The sequence below is a fragment of the Elgaria multicarinata genome, chromosome 3 (genome assembly GCF_023053635.1).
Source record: "Elgaria multicarinata webbii isolate HBS135686 ecotype San Diego chromosome 3, rElgMul1.1.pri, whole genome shotgun sequence".
NCBI classification, from domain to species: Eukaryota; Metazoa; Chordata; class Lepidosauria; order Squamata; family Anguidae; genus Elgaria; species Elgaria multicarinata.
In genome coordinates, this window is record NC_086173.1 from 70,159,726 (window position 1) to 70,177,534 (window position 17,809).

The 17,809-nt window shown below is 36.9% G+C and overlaps 1 protein-coding gene across 1 annotated transcript in view; it reads right to left on the minus strand.

The window, feature by feature from the left end:
* Positions 1-17,809, minus strand: part of SLIT3 (slit guidance ligand 3) — a 538,785-nt gene that overhangs the window by 243,064 nt on the left and 277,912 nt on the right. Inside the window, exon 5 of the mRNA XM_063120567.1 lies at positions 10,755-10,826. Within this exon, the coding sequence (XP_062976637.1) occupies positions 10,755-10,826 (72 nt within the window). The remainder of the gene's footprint in view (positions 1-10,754; positions 10,827-17,809) is intronic.

Consider the following 17,809-nt stretch of genomic DNA (forward strand, 5'->3'; position numbering starts at 1 on the left):
AGTTGTTCTCAACTTGACCTCTGCACCCATTTACAACAGAGGATATGAATATAATTGTAATGTGAAATTTAAAGAGGGGCTGCTTGAACACTATGCTAGTTCATATGTTGAATAATAGAACCATTAATAATAAAAAGGACTGGAATTGTCATAATTTGTACCTATTTGAATTTTGCTTAATGTTTTCCTTTTGAAATCAAATGGCTTAAAATATACTTTAGAAAGCAAAGTTAAAAAGTCAATACACTTGTAGAAAGGCTGGCAAAAATGAAAGTTATACAACACTGAAGAAATCTGTAGAAGACTTCAAGTATGTTCATTTTAAAAACTGATGTGTAGTATACCTATTTTGAAACTAATATTTAATTTTACCTCTCAAAGCTTCCCCCGTCCCAAAAATCAAATTAACCATCTTTAATTTCTGGAATAAAATGTAGCATCCTTTCTAACCCTGCAAAAATGAAATGGAAAAACCCTCTGTGAAGTAGTTGTCTCCCTGCTAAATTGACACACACATTTCTTAAATGCCTATCAGTTCACTTTTAGTTTCTAAATATTTTCATTTTGCAGAATTAAAAAAGGATTACTATAGATGCAATCCTATACATACTTCTCTAGGAGTAAGTCCTACTGATTTTGATGAGGCATACTTCTGAGTAGATGTGTATAGGTTTGTGCTGTTAATCTTGTTCCAACTTTAACAGCAGCATGTTGCTGCTTTTTTAAAGCATATGCACCTCTTACTCTGAAATTATCAGTGCACTTCTATGGTCCAGTTCTACCAACCAGGGAGCCTTAGGATACCGATTAAGTTCACTGAATTGGCAATGTCAAGATTACATAATATGATCCCTATCATCACAGGGATGAGTTCTCTGGTAGTCGCTTTTCCTACAAAATCTAATTTTAAAAAATTCTATGAGGTCAATATCCTTCTCAGGCCCTGAGACGGAAGGCTTCATAGGAGGCACTGACTGCTCTCTCATTATATATAATTTTACCATGGACAGAACCCATCATGAAGGACTATAAAATAGTGTTCAGCAGGACATTACAGAAATATGCCAGTGGGAGTGCCACAGTTATGTGCCAACCAATGATTTGAAGATCAATGGAATACAAAAGTTACTACAACAGGAAAACATCAATGTGTAAATTTAACACCTCTGAAAAGAATACAATAATAATTTATTATACAAACAGAACAATGGAAACAACCCTACAAAGAGGTTCTAGGTTAATGCATTGTTGAGATCAAATCTAGCTTTATTAAAGGCTAACGTCCCTACCTTTAGAAAATTAACAATTTCAAGAAATGGTTTTAGCCTAGCCTTCTCCCAATATGCTGATTTTCTAGTTGCAGAACATTCTGAGGTGCTTTTGCTGAATCAGCGCTGAGTTTAAGGGACATCTTTATAGTCCATTAGTTCATTGCTTCATTTAAAAAAAATGCCAGGACTTAAATACTATTTTGCCACATATTTACCAAATTTATGTCATAGGTAGAACTATAATAAAATGCAGCTAAAATAATTTCGGCATTGTAGAAAAAGGGCAGATAAATGTTTCCTGAAAAACTTTCACTACTGCAGGCATATTTCTGCAACATCCTGCTGAACAGCATTTATAGCCCTTCACAATTGGTTCAGTCCATGGTAAAATTATATGTGCTGTGCTGTTTTAGCCAAGACACTACATGTTGTGTCCCCCCTCCCCGACCCCTGCCTGCAGTCCCCAGAGAACAGAGTAACTCAGTACAAAAGGTTTGCATTAAATGTAATGAAACAAATGACAAAATCAATAAACCAGGAACTATGAGCTATCATAAAAATGATGTAAACCCAGAGTTCACAATGGTTATAGAGCTATTTAAAATTGTAATTAAAACCAGCACAATTTTTTCCAGGATAAAAGCTTCTTTGACAGCCCTAAATATATGCTACAGGAAATCTTCAACAAATATATTCAAAGTTGGCATGAAGTCAGCATATATTAGTCAAGGATAACCTCTAAGTGAACATATTTTATTCAAAGGAAGTATAAATTGAGAATGTTGATTTTACCTATGATATTTGAATCATACTGGCATCCATTAAAAAAGTTATACACGGAAAGGGCACTACCCATACTGCATAACCCAAATTAACTGAATTATGCATTTGGATCAACTGCCTGTCAAGGAGATTTTGTTTTATATCAATGGCAATCAATTTTACTAAGGGTCAATTTTAGCCTCATGTATTTATCTAGGCATAATTGGGCTGTGAGGCAAGGCCCATTATTGTGTCATTTTGTTGCAATCCCCCTAGGAAATACTTAATATCTGCATATATTTTTGGAGGCAGTAGCACCCCGGATCTTAGGTTAAAAGTTCTTAGCAAAATTCCCTGCGGGTTTTTCTGGTAGAACACACATAAGGTATGTCTACATCTGCCATTTATCCCGGGATCTTCCCTGTGCATCCAAATGTCACACAGGGGATCCCAGGAGCAGGCAGGGATGATCCCTCCATTTCCCTGGGGTAATCCTTAGGTGTAGAAAGGGCCGTATTTTGTACCTGGCTGATGTAAAGGTTTGTAACTATACCTCTCACATCTCCATGCCCCCACCCCATGCCAGAGGGTTAAAATTACTGGGAGATCCACAATGTAAAGAAATATTTTGTAGTAGCATCATGGAGAAGGTGCAAAACGGATGGAGCAAAGTGTGAATAACATACATGGAATAAATGCTATTCTTTAGATTTTGCATATGGAAAAATAGCTTCTACAACCATACTCTAGGATAGCCTGCTACCAGAAACTATGCAACAATCATACAATGCACTATTGGGGTATAATTGTTAGGGGAAAACATCACCTGCTCCACATTTACAGTGTCTTACCGCAGTGTATATGGCCCATTTTCACTCTATGTAAAGTAGCTGGTGAAACTATTATTTGTTTTAGAATAATTACAACAGCACGTTTTTTTCATAGCAAAATCATTATATTTTACTTATTTAGCAGCTAATGGGGGAAAATAATACACCCAACTATCTAACAGGTTAGGTAGCAATGGGAGTGAGGGGTGTTGTTGCAACGTGTCCTGCTTGTGGGTCCCACGTTGACAGCTGGTTGGCCACTGTGTGAACAGAGTGCTGACCTAGATTTACCCTTGGCCTGATTCACATGGCTGTTCTTATGTTCTTACTGATGACAACCTCTCAATGACAGCAACAATCTCCCAAAATTTCCAAGTATAAAATACTAAAAGATTTGGGAGAATTATGGATGAACTTAGGTTACAAAAGGAAACTAGAGAGGACATCCTGGCCAACTAACATTCTATACCTAGTTTGTAATTAGAACAATGGCCAAATTTTGTATATATCAGCAGAAAATATTTTCACAATGAGAACATTCTGAAGATCATGCTCTTTCCTATTTTGATTTTGGAAGGTACAAAGAAAAGGTTCTTTACCTTTTAGGCAACAAAATAATTAAAGGGAATGTTTGAACTTAATTACATATATGGTGTCAAACAGGATTACAAGAATTATTTTATTCTGCTACTGCATCTCTGCTTAACAGACCGCTTGGCAACAGGAATGGCAAGTTCTGAAATAAGCACATTAATAAGTGGCAATGCTTATTCTGGAATGGAGCAGGTCAGCAGAGCTCTCTTCTGCAAGCTCCATTGTCCTGCCCATTCTGGAAACCAGCATTGCTATTAATTTCCAGATGTTTCTGAAACTGCGACTTCTTGTTGTGCGAATGATCGGTTCTGCTAGCAGTCGGGCAAGATAAGATACTGCCCAGGCAGTGCAATTATATATGTCTACTCTGAAGTAAGTTCCACTGAATTCACTGGGACTTATTTCCAGATAGGTTTGCTTTGGATTGCAACGTAAATCAAACTGTGAATTGAGAATAATGCAGTGGTTTATATTTGCTAGATTTGTATTTGCTAACCTTAATGATCAAATGATTTTGAAATGTCTAGCTGAAGTGTTCAAATTAATTAATTAAAAAACAAAGGAAAAAACAAAAGCTCTAATGTATGTGCTCGTAATTTTTTTTTAAACAGCAATCTTTCTTCTAAGCGGTAGTAGGTCCCATTGAACTAAATGTGACCTACTTCTGAGTAGGCATGTACAGCCTTTCCCTGTTTATACCTTTAAAGTTAACTAAAGTTCAACTTAGTCTCTTACCTACATGACATTTTGCTGGGAGGAGGGTGGGAGCAGAGCTGCAGTGGGGGAAATTCATTTTTCAAGGGTGACAAGTCTGGCTTTTAAGTGATTTGATGTTGAAAGATCCCTCCCAACTAGAAAAGCCCAGAACCAGAAACAGAAGGGGAATGAAAATATTTCCAGTGTTCAACATTCCGATGCAATCTTTTAAGCATTTTAATATTTTAATCTTTTTTACACTTCTAAAGTGTTCAGTTGTGTAACTTTTAACTGCTGGAAAATGTTCCAGTTGCAGAAGCCAGAACTCTGGTCATTATTTGTAACAGCTACTGTTAATATAAAGCTGGATGAAAAACATGTTACATTCTCAATTATTTAGTTGAAGATATTTTTCAGCTCAGTCCTCTCCACCCTAGGCCAACTGGTACCTCATCCTAGTGACTGTAATTTAGTCAAGGGAAGTGCTACATTCTTTTTCTAAATAAAAAACCACTTGGGGAATTGTCTCCAACATAAAGTGCACCATGGGTAGGGCACAATCCATCAATGTCAATTATTTTCCCATGCCTTTCTTGCTATCAGAGCTCAGCTGCAGGCAGGCCAAAGGCCACAAGTGCTGGAGCCAATCTGAGCCAGATGGTAGTTGAGCGAGACAGGTTATACGAATCACACCAAATCTCCATCAAGGAGCTGTAGTACCTTTGTCAATATAGAAGTAAATGCATTTGAACCCGGTTTGAAACCAAAGCTTCTTTTCTCAGCCATACAAGGACTGTAAAGCAGAGTTCTTCTTGGTCCTGGTAAATCCATTGCAGTCACCTCTTTCCATCCTAAGCATGGACTATGTAAACATTTAATTGCTCCTGGTATAATTCTAACCCCCTTTGCCTCTTTAACCATGTCTTTTCTTGTGTGTTGTTTCCTGGCCTTGTTTTTGTCTGTTTTCCCTATCGATATATCCTTAACTCCCACCAGCAGCCACTGGTCTTCATTATTCTCCTTGGCCACAACACGTTGCTTGAGCATGAGAAACTACAAAGTCATCTAGTAGGGGGAAAAAAGCCACTGCCTTTTCTCCTTGTTTCCCATGGTGCTTTCATCTCCCCTGCTTTTCTCTCTTGTAAGAGACATACTGTAATGGAAGAGGAAGGCCTGATACACCCTTGAGCCAAAGGTTTCCTGAGACTATGCGATTTTAATAATGGGCGGATCTACACTAGTCTTATAACGTTGTTACTGTGCATTTCTAACGTTGCTATCTGTTTCGGTTTTGATCATCACGGGGCACACTATGGGAATGTAGCATTACTTACGTTTAGCTTTTACGTTATTAAATCATTATTCCAAGGTACACTGTTTATTCTTTCATTGTAGCTGTTCTCCCTCTTCTCTGTGATTAGGTGAGCTGCTCAGTTTGCTCCGCCCACTTCCTGTTTTCTTTCCTTCGCCTCCCCCCCTTTGCTAGGATAGGATGTAGGACTAGTGCAGTCATACACGAGGCAAAACGCTGTAGAACAGTTGCTAAAGGCAGGTAACGGAGTGGAAATGCCCCAAGGGAAGCAATTGGCTGACCAACTCACTTTAAAATTTCTGGAGAAGAGCTAGCCGATAGAACGGGGCACATGCAATCAATACAAGCGCTACTACTGAGCAACAACAAAAGGGGACAACGAAATAAAACCAGTAAGTACAACTGATTAACAACGCTAGATACACAGGGTCATGTGATGCTGTGTGTCACAGTAACCCATTCATAATGTTAGAATAATATTAGTGTAGATTCCCACCATATGGAAATGAGAGCCTTAAAGCACGTGGTCAACAAATAGAGCAACTAATAGAGATTCCCTCTTCATTTGAATACCTGTGAGAACAGTAAGGTAGGCATCCACAGGAGAGACGGCTTTTTCCACAGTGGCCCCACACCTTGCCATTGGGGGTCTGCCAGGCCCCATCACAGCAGGCTTTTAAGAAGACCCTGAAAATATACTATTTTACTTTGGCCTTTCCCTAATACATTTGCTGCTGTTGCTGTTTTTATCTCTCTTCTTATGGTGTTTTTGCTATTCTCATTCTGGTTTTATTGCTTTTTAGCACCATATTGGCTTCTGCCCTGAAAGATGGCCCAAAATGTTTTAAATAAACCATGTGCATATTGTAGAAATTCTGCTCAGTTGCCTCCTAGTATTTGTATTCGAGGACAAAGTTTTCCAAAATTGGCTTACAAAGAACTACACAGTAAACTACATATCAATAAGCTTCAGCTATTGGGCACTATAGAAAATTTAGTACCACATTATTAAATGTGTGGTGTATTGGCTAGAGTGTTGGACTGGGAGTCGGGAGATGTGAGTTCTAGTCCTCACTCAGCCATGGAAGCTCACTGGGTGACTTTGGGCCAGGCACAGACTCTCAGCTCAACCTACCTCACAAATAAATCTATCTCCATTTTATCCTCCTTGTTGGGAGGATAAAATGGAGAGGAGGAGTTATTTGGAAGAAAAAAAGGCAGAACATAAATGCAATAAATAAATAAATACCATCACATGCCTTCCTAAAAACAAAGGTTTCACCAGCTTCCAAAAGGTGATTATTGATGAAGTCAGATCAGCCTCCTTCAGAAGGGAGTTCCAGAGCACAGATGTAGCCAATGAAAAAGTCCTCTCTTTAGTCACAACTAAGTGTATCCCTGCGGTTGTGGGGACATAAAGGAGGGCCTCTAAAAATGATCTTAGTAGTGGATAGGCTTAGGTGTCCTGGTCCTGAACTATTCAGGACTTTAAAGGTCATCCACAGAATTATGAATTGTCACCCCAAAACACTTCATAAGCCAGTGCAGCTGTTTTAAAAAGAGAGTCACACACTCCCTGTACATGGCCCCCATTAACAACTGTATTCTTGACCAACTAACATTTCTGAATAATCTTCAAAGGCAGCCCTCATGAAGTACACATTCAATAATCCAGGCATAATATAATTAAAATATGTGTCACCCTGCTCAGAACTGCATCCTACATTGACAGGAACAGTTGGTGCACCAGCCTAAGCTGGACAAAGGCACTCCTAGCCACAGCCAAGACTAGAACATTCAAGGTCAAACCCAAGTCCAGAAGAACCTTTGAACTGTTTCCAAGGGGAGTGCTACCTCAGCCAACACTATCTGAAACCTAATTCCCAGCTCGGCTCTGCAGGACATTTTTAAAGACTTGAAAACACCCAAGATCCCTGCTTTAAAGGCTTCAAAATGTTGGTTTGTAAAAATATTACATTGATTGTTCGATGTCTCAAATTTGCATCAAGGGGGTGGCAACACTAGAATAATGAAAAACCTTTTTGCATCATGAATGAATACAGATTTAAAAGGAAAAAAATGAAATAAAATTTCATCCAGAATACTGCTCTATTCAATAAAGCAGAATTCATTCTCAGACCAAACTGCATGCGAAACATATATTTCAATCAATCATACTTTTTAATGATGTAATTGTGAAGTAGGTGCTTTTCTGCATTTATAATTAGGTGTTGAACAGACGGTGAAGACTGAGATTAATCTATTCATTAAATTAACTTATGGTGACAGTATTTTTCCTTATAGGAAGTTTTAGCTTAGTGACATAATTTTTATAGTATAGTAATACTATCAAGCTATTAAATTTCTACGGAAGTTAACATCATAGCCAAAGGATTATTTCCTGAATTCATTAAGATCAACATGTGATTAAATACTACAAGAAAGAATTATAGGCATTTAACCCATTGCATGACTTTGAAAATATAGAAAGACTTGCGACTGAAGCTGGTGTTTTATGCTAAAACATTTCACATTTTAAAATCTGTTTATATATTTTAAAAAACCTATTCTTGTTTGTTTGTGTTGTTTTGGGGTAATGTGTCATGTGCATAGCACCACCTACCTATCAGTTTATTAGGAAGAAGACACGCAAGATTGAGTGTATGATTCTTTTTAAAACTGCCAGAGGTGTCATATCCTTCCATTAAGCACATTTTTTCTTGTTTGTTGGAAGCATTTAGCTACGAGTGGATTTGGTTGTTATCAAATGTAAGGGGACCAGGAAGCAAGAGTGGTGAAATTGTATCCAAATTCAGCAACAGCTTGCACATCTCACAGCAGGAGGGGATCTACACTAGTCAAGTTAGAACGTGTCTTACCGTTTTTAAGTGTGCGTTTAGTAGTATTTCGCCACATGACATTCAGTTTGTGACGTTTTATTGTTGTCTGTTCTCTGGTTTTTATTTTGAACTTCTACGAAATAAGTCATTCTATTTGGTATGATGTGGCCGATTTCATCGTATTAAATGGGTTTCCTGTAGTTCTTAATTAGCCAATCGCATTCCTGGGGGGCCATGTTTATGTAATTTCTGCGCCCAAAGTTGGAGCCATTTTTTTCTTTCAAGCCCCTTTTTTGCAGCCCCTTTTAGTTTCACTTTTGGGAGGCTGCTGGCTGGATCGTTTGTAAGTGGAGGATTCTCAGAGGGAACAGGAAGTGGGAGGGGAAATTGGCAGACAGGGAAAAAGAACAAACGGATTTCTTTTCTTAGTGTGGCCAAAAGGAATGCATTCCCACATAAAGAGAAAAGTAAGTAAACGTTTTAAAAACTACTACGTTTTAAATAGTTCAAAAACAAAATGTTCAATGACTGTAAAAATAATGTTTCATATACTAGTGTTGATCCCCTCCAGGAGATATGTAGGTTGACTCTGGCTATTACAAATAAGTGTAGAGAGTTACACTTGCTCCTGCATCAGGTAATGCCCAAAGGTACTTTGAGACCTGCTATCCATATGTAGTGAGGTGCCAATAATGCAGCTATTTCTGCAACATCTTTCTGGCATACCAGGACTCTGAATAACAAAAGTATTTTGATTAACAAGAGCTGTTCTTCACATTTTTGCTTTAGCATTAATAATCCCAATGATAAAGTGACCTAAATGCTTTTTACAAACTTCAGTTGGAAAGTCAGCCCCATTCTTAACTAGAGAAACCAGACCTGGCCTCAATCATCCATTTCCTAGTAAGCATACTACTGAAACGTGCTCTGTATAAGGCTGTCTATGAACACAGTTTGGAAACTTCAATTGGTCCACAATGTGACTACTAGGGTTTTGGCTTGGGACAGAAGAACACATACACCAATCCTCTCTCAGCTTCACAAGTTGGCAGCTGCTCCATTACTTTCCCCCTAAATACTTTTGCCTCAGCCCTGAAATAACTAAACAGCTAATTTCAAGGGGGATAAAATAGTTGAGAAATGTTCCTTGTAAATTTGGTACGGCCCTAAAATAGCCTAATTCATTTCATGTAATGTATTGTTTACATTATTTATTTATTAAATTGACATCCCTCCTTTTCACCAAAAATGGTGCACAAGATTATTATTATTATTATTATTATTATTTATTTATTTATATAGCACCATCAATGTACATGGTGCTGTACAGAGTAAAACAGTAAATAGCAAGACTCTGCCGCATAGGCTTACAAGATGACTAACAACCACAAAATACAAAACAGAACCTTGATTTTTGTTTTGAAAAAAAACAACCAATTAAAACACAATTAAAACACAGCAATAAAGCTCTTTTAGCAACGAACTAGCTTACATGCCTAAGGCTTGCCTGAATAAAAATAAATTTGCCTGCTATTGGAAGTATAACAAAGAAGGTGCCCCAGTCAACAATCCGGCTGCAGAATTCTGGACCAGCCAAAGTGTCTAAACATTTTTCAAAGGCAGCCTTTGTAGCGTGTATTATAGTAGTCCAAATGGGATGTAACGAAGCGATATGTCACTGGCCAGATCTGGTATTTCCAGGAATGGGTGCAATTCACACAATAGCCTCAGCTTTGTAAATGCACTCCTCGCATCTAGATTCAGGGCTGAATCCAGGAGTACACCCAAACTGTGTCTGTGAGGCTTCAAGGGGAGTGTAACCCTATGCAGCATAGGTTGAATGCCTATCACTTCAGTTATGGGGTGGTATATAAATTTAATAAATAAATAAATATCACTTGATATGCCATCTGGCTGATGACTGACTTGTCTCTATTAAACTTCAATTTAGAACTAGAATATGTGGAATATCATAGGCTATGAAAGTATTTAGTAGCTATTATGCTAGATAAATAATACTTTGTACCAATAGATATACGACACTGGCTTCTTTTAAATAGGGAATGCAAATATATAAAAACAAGGAAGCATAGCTAAAAATCACACCGTTTTGTAACAAATCTACTTAACTTAAATTTGTACATATACTAAAACTGATCTTGTGCAGCCAACATTAGCATATAACCTAATTTAGGCTGTAGAACAAATTTAAGGGAAAGAAAAATCAGCATCGTCTTACTGAATCATCTCACTTCCAAAAACTACATGCAACAATTATTTTGAAGCTAGGGTTAATATAGGATGTATATATCTTCAAAAATAATGTGGTAAAATATTTCCATGTACCATAAAGTATCTGACATACATCTCAACTTCAAATGCATAAGAATAATAGTGTATAAGAAATTTAGCTTCAGCTCCATCTCCATCCATCACAGATGCTACTTACAAATTCTTCACGTCAGTAATTCCTCGAAAAGCCTTCCTTGGGATGCCTTGAATCTGGTTTTCACTTAAATCCCTAAACAAAAGAAAATACAGACTCATTTAGAATAAATGAACTCGAAACAAATTAGCTTACAGCTGCAGACTACTTAGCCATGGATAGACATATTTACACATTTACATTATTGTAGGAGACAAAGACTCTGAAGATTGTGCAGATTTTAACATTGCCATGAAATGCAGAAAATGTATGTAGCTCTTAAGGGCTGTGGATGCTAAAGGATCTACAGATTCCTATTCCTATGTGCTTGGATTAAATATTGCACCAAATTTTAAATTTGTTTTTCAAATTCTGTGTGTCTTTTTGAAAAGTTTATTTTTTTAAAAAAATATGTTAAACATAACAATAAAAATAAGAATGTGAACTGTATGTATGAAATATCTGATATAGATAGAAAGACAACAAATGCAATAGTATGCAGCACAATCTTATACATATCTGTCCCATTGAGTTTGACAGGACTAACTCCCAGGTAAAAATGTTCAATCATTATTAAATCTGCATATTGCATCTTTATTCAAAGAAGGAATCGCTCTGTCTAACCCCCATCTCCACTTCCCTTTTGAGATAAAACTGTAAAGAAACCTATTAGCCTTGTAATAAGTACAGCGCCAACTAGGATCAAAGTGATCACAAATATTTCAATGAATATGAAAGGAAGAATATTAAGAAGTTCAGCAAATTCCAAGAAAGGTGAGCAAACCATTAAGGAAGCCTGTTACATTTTATTCTTTTTAACACAGTAACTATGCTTTCTAAAATACCATCATTTTACCTAATCTTTATCTGCTAATATATCCAGAAGCTGCTGCTTATAAAAATCAAACAAACAAAACCATAGAAACATAGAAAACCTTTGTTTTTATAAAATCACTGGATAGCGCACTTGTTTTAAGGACGTTTTCCCAAACTCAGATGCCTTTTGCTTTATTTGAGGGATGTACAAGTTGTTCACCATAATTCAGACTTTTCAACTAAGTAACATCCATTAGAATGCACTCTCTGGAGACCCCCCCTCACTTTAAAGTGAAATCTGTGTTGTACCATGAACCTCCATCAAATTGATTTTATTGAATAAGAAGCATTGGAGCTCTGAATGAGAGTACCACACAGAAAACCCACACTGTCATCCCAGGTCAAGCTATGTCACCAAGGGCTTTCTTCTGTTTTCCATCAGGTTGATGGTCCATTCGACCCCAGCCCCAAATGTCCTTGTCAGACTAATTCAATTTATACTAGTCATCTAGTCTACACCAATTTCTCTTGGTAGCTGTAATTGTTCTCTCAGACAGACAGACACACAAATAGCTATGCATAATGCTATATCGTTTCCTAGCAGACTTATTTTCCAACATGGTCAAATTCTTTCGGACGTTCCCAAATTATGAAACAGTGACTAATAAGTTATCCCCTCTTCCTCATCCTATTTTTCCACTACTTGGTACTGAAGTATTAAATGTTTCATGGCATTAAATGGTACTGAAGTATTAAATGTTCTAAGACTGTGTGGTGGTGATTGATTTTCAGAATCACGCCAATGCAGTACTATGGTATTTAATAATGAAAACAATATGGGAGAGCAACAGCAACTGATTTAAGTGCAAAAGAAAAACCTGGTTGGAAAACTGAGGGTTAACAATGACAAAATAAGCAATAAAAGAGAGAAAACACCCACTCTAAATACAACACAAGAAGAAAATTACAATTTGTCTTGAAATACGTTCATTTATATTCCTTCAAGTAGAGTGGAAAAGTAACAAACTCATGATTTAAAACAATATTTCTAGTATTCTAGCACAGCAAGATAATTTATATTATTGCTATCTCTTTTATCACTGTACTCTGTCTTTTCTACAGCTATCCAAGAAAACAGATCGCATAAAATTAATCCTTTTCAAGGGGGGGGGACTCATAACATGCATTCATTTTATCTTCTATTGAGGTACTCCCCTTTGGTGAACAATGCAGTCTCTACAAATCTGCAAGATTGTGTACTGATTTCATAAATACTTCTCATGTTCTGAAAACTTGACAACTTTAAAGGTGTTACTGTAGCAGCATAGAAGTTCCAACTGCATTTATGTAGCTGCACATTCACTACAAGTATGCCTCTTTCTGGAGATTTGAACATTGTTGATTTTTGTTCGATAACAACTTTCCAAACCATTCTTAAATACTTTGTAGGAACAAATCAACTGCCATCAGATCCGGCCCAACACTGACAGGTCTTATAGAAAAGGGTATTTTTGGCCATATTCTTGGCTTTTATTTTCTACAACTTTGCTGTCAGTTTCTCAAAGTCAATCGACTTTTTCTTAAAGCTGTTAGAGAAATAGTATCCAACTATAGTATACATGGTTGAATTTGAAAAGTTGTAATGAAAACCATTTCAATGCTAATTATTCATAAACATGCAATCTCATTGTTCCTTACAGAAATAGAAGGATTTTGTGTGGAAATCTTTTTTAAAAGAAGATTTAAAACATTGATAAGGGTAGAGGTATAAAGGCCTGGGATAAAGCTACCCAGCTGTTTCATTAGAGAAAGATAAGGTCTCTATCCTGCATTTATCCACAAGTTTGAGATTTGGCGATCAGTAAAAACAGACACCAGGATTATCATATTAGCTCTGATTTGTCTTCCTGCTCATCAGCTGCTACATCAGCACTACATACAGACTCAAATAACCTCTGGTTTTTATATTTTCAAAGGTAGAGTGTTCACTTCTGCTTTGTCTCCACTATGCCCTGGACACAATCCTAAAGCATATGTGGAAAGAACCTGATGCATCACATATTAAGTTTGTAATGTATTGCAGGCGGAGCAGTTACCAACAATGCTTTCTGCCAACCAAAACTTGAAAGATTTTCTGATTTTTAGTTGTCCATAATAGAGGTATCATGTTGCTATTTGGTTGTCCAATATATAGTTTCCCCCACAGGAACACCAATTGTATTTTCACATACAAAACAAATTGTGGATTGTATCCAATGGCATCCTTCCATTCACAGAAGGCTCTGTAGGGGTGACAAGGGTGGGCTGCTAAGGGGGAGCTGGTAAAACATAATCTCTTTCCCTTCCCTTTTACAGAAGCTTCAAATGAATCAAAGAATCTTCCACGAATGGGAAGGACAGCATCGGATACTATCCTGTACTGCTAAAATTCCTTTGAGGCCTGAATAGGAATCTTATTTATTTATTTATTACATCTTTATACCGCCCAATAGCCGAAACTCTCTGGGCGGTTCATGAAACCAATTCTAGCCACAGTAAGGCTTACTTAAGTGAATTACAGCTTGACACATGAGATTTCTGAACAATAGAATCCACTGCCTTGTTACTGGTATAGGAGATATACTACACTATAGATGGGGGTGGGGGAGTTGTTTTTACTTCTTTACCAAATTTAAACAACCAGCCCTTTTTAATACTAGCACCAAAAAAACCCTGAAACCCCTCCCCCTTTCAATGTGCAAATCTTAGCTTAATCACATTCAATTGAGGTATTTCCATAGGGATGAAGAGAGGCCTTCTGGGAATAATAGAGGATTTTTCCTCCTCTGGGAGAAACAGTTAATTGGCTGGAACTAGAAAATGGCAGATTTCTTTACTGTTCTTCTGGGAGCTATTCTAGTTATAAACACACACACACACATACACACACTGTTGGCACTTGCCAGTAGGTTGACTTTAAAAAAATAAATAAAGGAGTGACCTACTCCATCCCTGAACTGAAGAAAATGTTTTAAATAACAGTGGTTCAATATGCCAATCAAATAGTTTCAATACATTATAAAGTAAACGTCCTTTACCTTTTAATAAGCTATTCCCATTGCAGAAAGTTGTGCCCCTCCCTCCCCAGCACTTTCAATGATATAGCTTTTGGGGTTCTCTGCAACATTAATATTCCCCCTTACACACCACGAAGGCCAAATAACCAACCATTTGCCTGTCTTCCCCTGTGATAGTTCTCTATAACATTAACCAATGTACTGAAATTCCTCTATCCAATAGGTAAGGCTTCACCTTTGAGTCCATTTTCCTACTGGCGTCGAAATTTTTTGTTGTTGCAAATTCTTAGAGGCACCCCACACACACATGCAAACATGATCAAACTATGAAACTGAACTACTTCAACCACCTGCATAACCCAGGTATTAAAAATATTACCAGCAATACGAAATTCTTTCCCCCCACTCACTGTGTAGTTAACAAAAACTATAATCTTTGTCTAATGACTTGATTTCTATGGGCGCTAGCAACACTATACTTTTAATGATAATGCCCATGCAAAGCAACAACTAGAACAGGCATGGGGAATATTTATAGCCAATGGTGTCATAATGTCCGGTTTTTACCCCAAAGAGCATTAATTATAATGTAATCAAACCTCTCACAGTTAGGCATTTGAGATTATCTGCATTCATTCTCAGCAGCTTTTATGGAAACAAGAATATTTAACTTCGTAACTTGGTCATGGGGGAGCAAGACCTGGAAATACATAGATAATTCAACAGTGGTGAAGAAACCATCATTTACTTTTATAATAATAAAAGATGAAATACCTTATTGGATATGTGAAAGCAAGTCTTGATGCATATTTGGCCCTACTGCATACCACAAAGATTGTACAGTGTGATTAGTATCAGACTTCTCGCTTAATGGCATACAACTGTGCACAAAAGTGTGGGTGTGTTCTTGCTATTTAAAAGCATTAAAGTATCTTCTGACATTTCAAGGTTTATTCCTGGAGAAGACAAGGGCAGAACTCCGATTAATCAGTAAATGTCTTGGCTCAGCACTCTGCAAGAATATTTATTTACATAATAGCACTTCCAAAAATTAACTGGACTCTCTTCTGAGTTGCCATCAAACATGTTATTGGATTGCAGATTGACAATGTCAGTTTATACAATTAAATTAAGTATAAAAGAGAAGCTGATGGCTTCTGAGGGAATGGAGTAGGCCACATACTTAGCAGGCTCAGTTAAAAGTTCACATGTTCCAGTTTTTGTTTTTTTTACTACAAGGAACTACATAAGGGAGAAAAAGTGATCTCAAGACAGTTAATTATTATCACCTCTGAAAGAGATGAAATTGTAGCTCTCTGGTATGTATCTGTCCTAAAGTCTATTCTGTATATAGACAACTGGGGGGGGGGGGGGAAATCCACTCCAGCTAACATGTGTTTGTTTCATGATAGCACGTGATTGAGGGCCTTTATGTATGAAGGGGAAAGAGGTGTACTGCCAACATTAAAAAAGCTAGCAAGATGGTTTGCAGCAGTATATGCAAGTGGGTGGTTCACTTCAGTAAAGCTTTCCAAGGGAGGTTTACACTACAAGTATCTTTGCATGCATTCAGTGGCACTTCATTATGGGAGAGTGTTCGACACAGACCAAAAATAAATAAATAAATAAATAAATAAATAAATGGTCTTGAGCTGTGGAAATTGACAGTAACTATTGTTTGTTCTCATTTTTCTCAGACTACAATGTCTGAGGCAAATTCCAATAACAATTCAGAATTTGATTCTACTGCATTCATGCAGTAAAATCTACTAAAATCTTTTAAGCTTTTTAAAAGAACTACATAATTTTCTGCTGTCCGTTCAATGAACAGTCTCACTTCAGATATCATGTCAAATCATGATTGCTTACTTATGATTTGGCATGATGGCTATATTGATAAACAATGGTTAGCAATAAGTTGGCAGATCAAAATCAGAACCTATGGTTTGAAGTGGGTTTGCAAGTTAACCTTTAACTATGGCTTGGTGTGACATATGAATAGAAAGATCTATGGCACCGTTAGGAATATCCAGAGACACTTGGTACAGTCCACGGGAGAGAGAAAATGTTGCCTTTGTTGGGTGGGGTTGCAGGCATAAATTGTGTGTGTACATGTCTAGGTTTGTATTGTTTGCATATCTAGGTCAACTGGGTGCACCAGTCACAAATATATGAAGACTGAAATACTGAGAATAGTTGAATATAAGGTTTTCTCAAATCTATGCAATTGTTGGGTAATTTTTAGGACTGCTATACAACATAATGTAACTTATTTTGTTTATTTGCAACATTTACATGCCGCTTTTTAGCTGAAGTTCAAAAATCATTCACAATAAAAAATTAAAATCAATATTAAACAATAAAATTTCATAAATTAGATTTGTAAAAAAAGAATTAACTAAATAAATAAATAAAAACCACAAGAGCTAATCTAAAGCCCTAGACTCCAAAGTCTTAATGAGGAAGACAGATGGATTTCCACAGGAAGGCATGCCAACGTTTCAGGGACACAATCCATTTCAGTAAAATTGAAATGTTTTAATCAATATGGTTTAAGTCTTGGACTTAATACATCCTTAAACTATGTATAAGGAGAATTAATTGTATACATGTACGGTGAAATCCAGTGAAGTAGTTCTGCTAATGGACCTCCTTTCATTACTCTGGGCACCCTCAAAATCCGTTCTGCAGGGTTATGGGGGCAGCGGGCTATAGACGGGGGAGGATAGAGAAAGAGAATCCCATTGCATGAGAGGATTTCCACTCACACAATGTTGGATTCTTCCCATTGTCAGAAGAAATTCTGATTTCCTTTTCAAAGAAAATAACGCATCACTGGTGATCTGGTTCTTAAACCTAGAGTTATATAGCCAAATTCAGTTCACATTTCAGCAATTTGAAGAACAAATGCTAAAACGATTCTCGGCTGGGATACTTGCTATACATTTTATTCAATTAGTTTCAATGCACCAAAAATGCTAGCTCGCTACGTTCACCTCTCTTTCTTTAACATATGCAGAGAATATTAGATACAGACACCAACTATAAATGATAACAAATATTGTGGGGAGCAGAGATATTAAAAACATGATGTCACACTATTGAAAATTTATTTGTATGCACAATATTGGGGTTTCATTTTATAGTAAGTGAACATGTTCAAACAAAAAATAACTATATGTCAGCAACTTTGAAATAGCGAACATG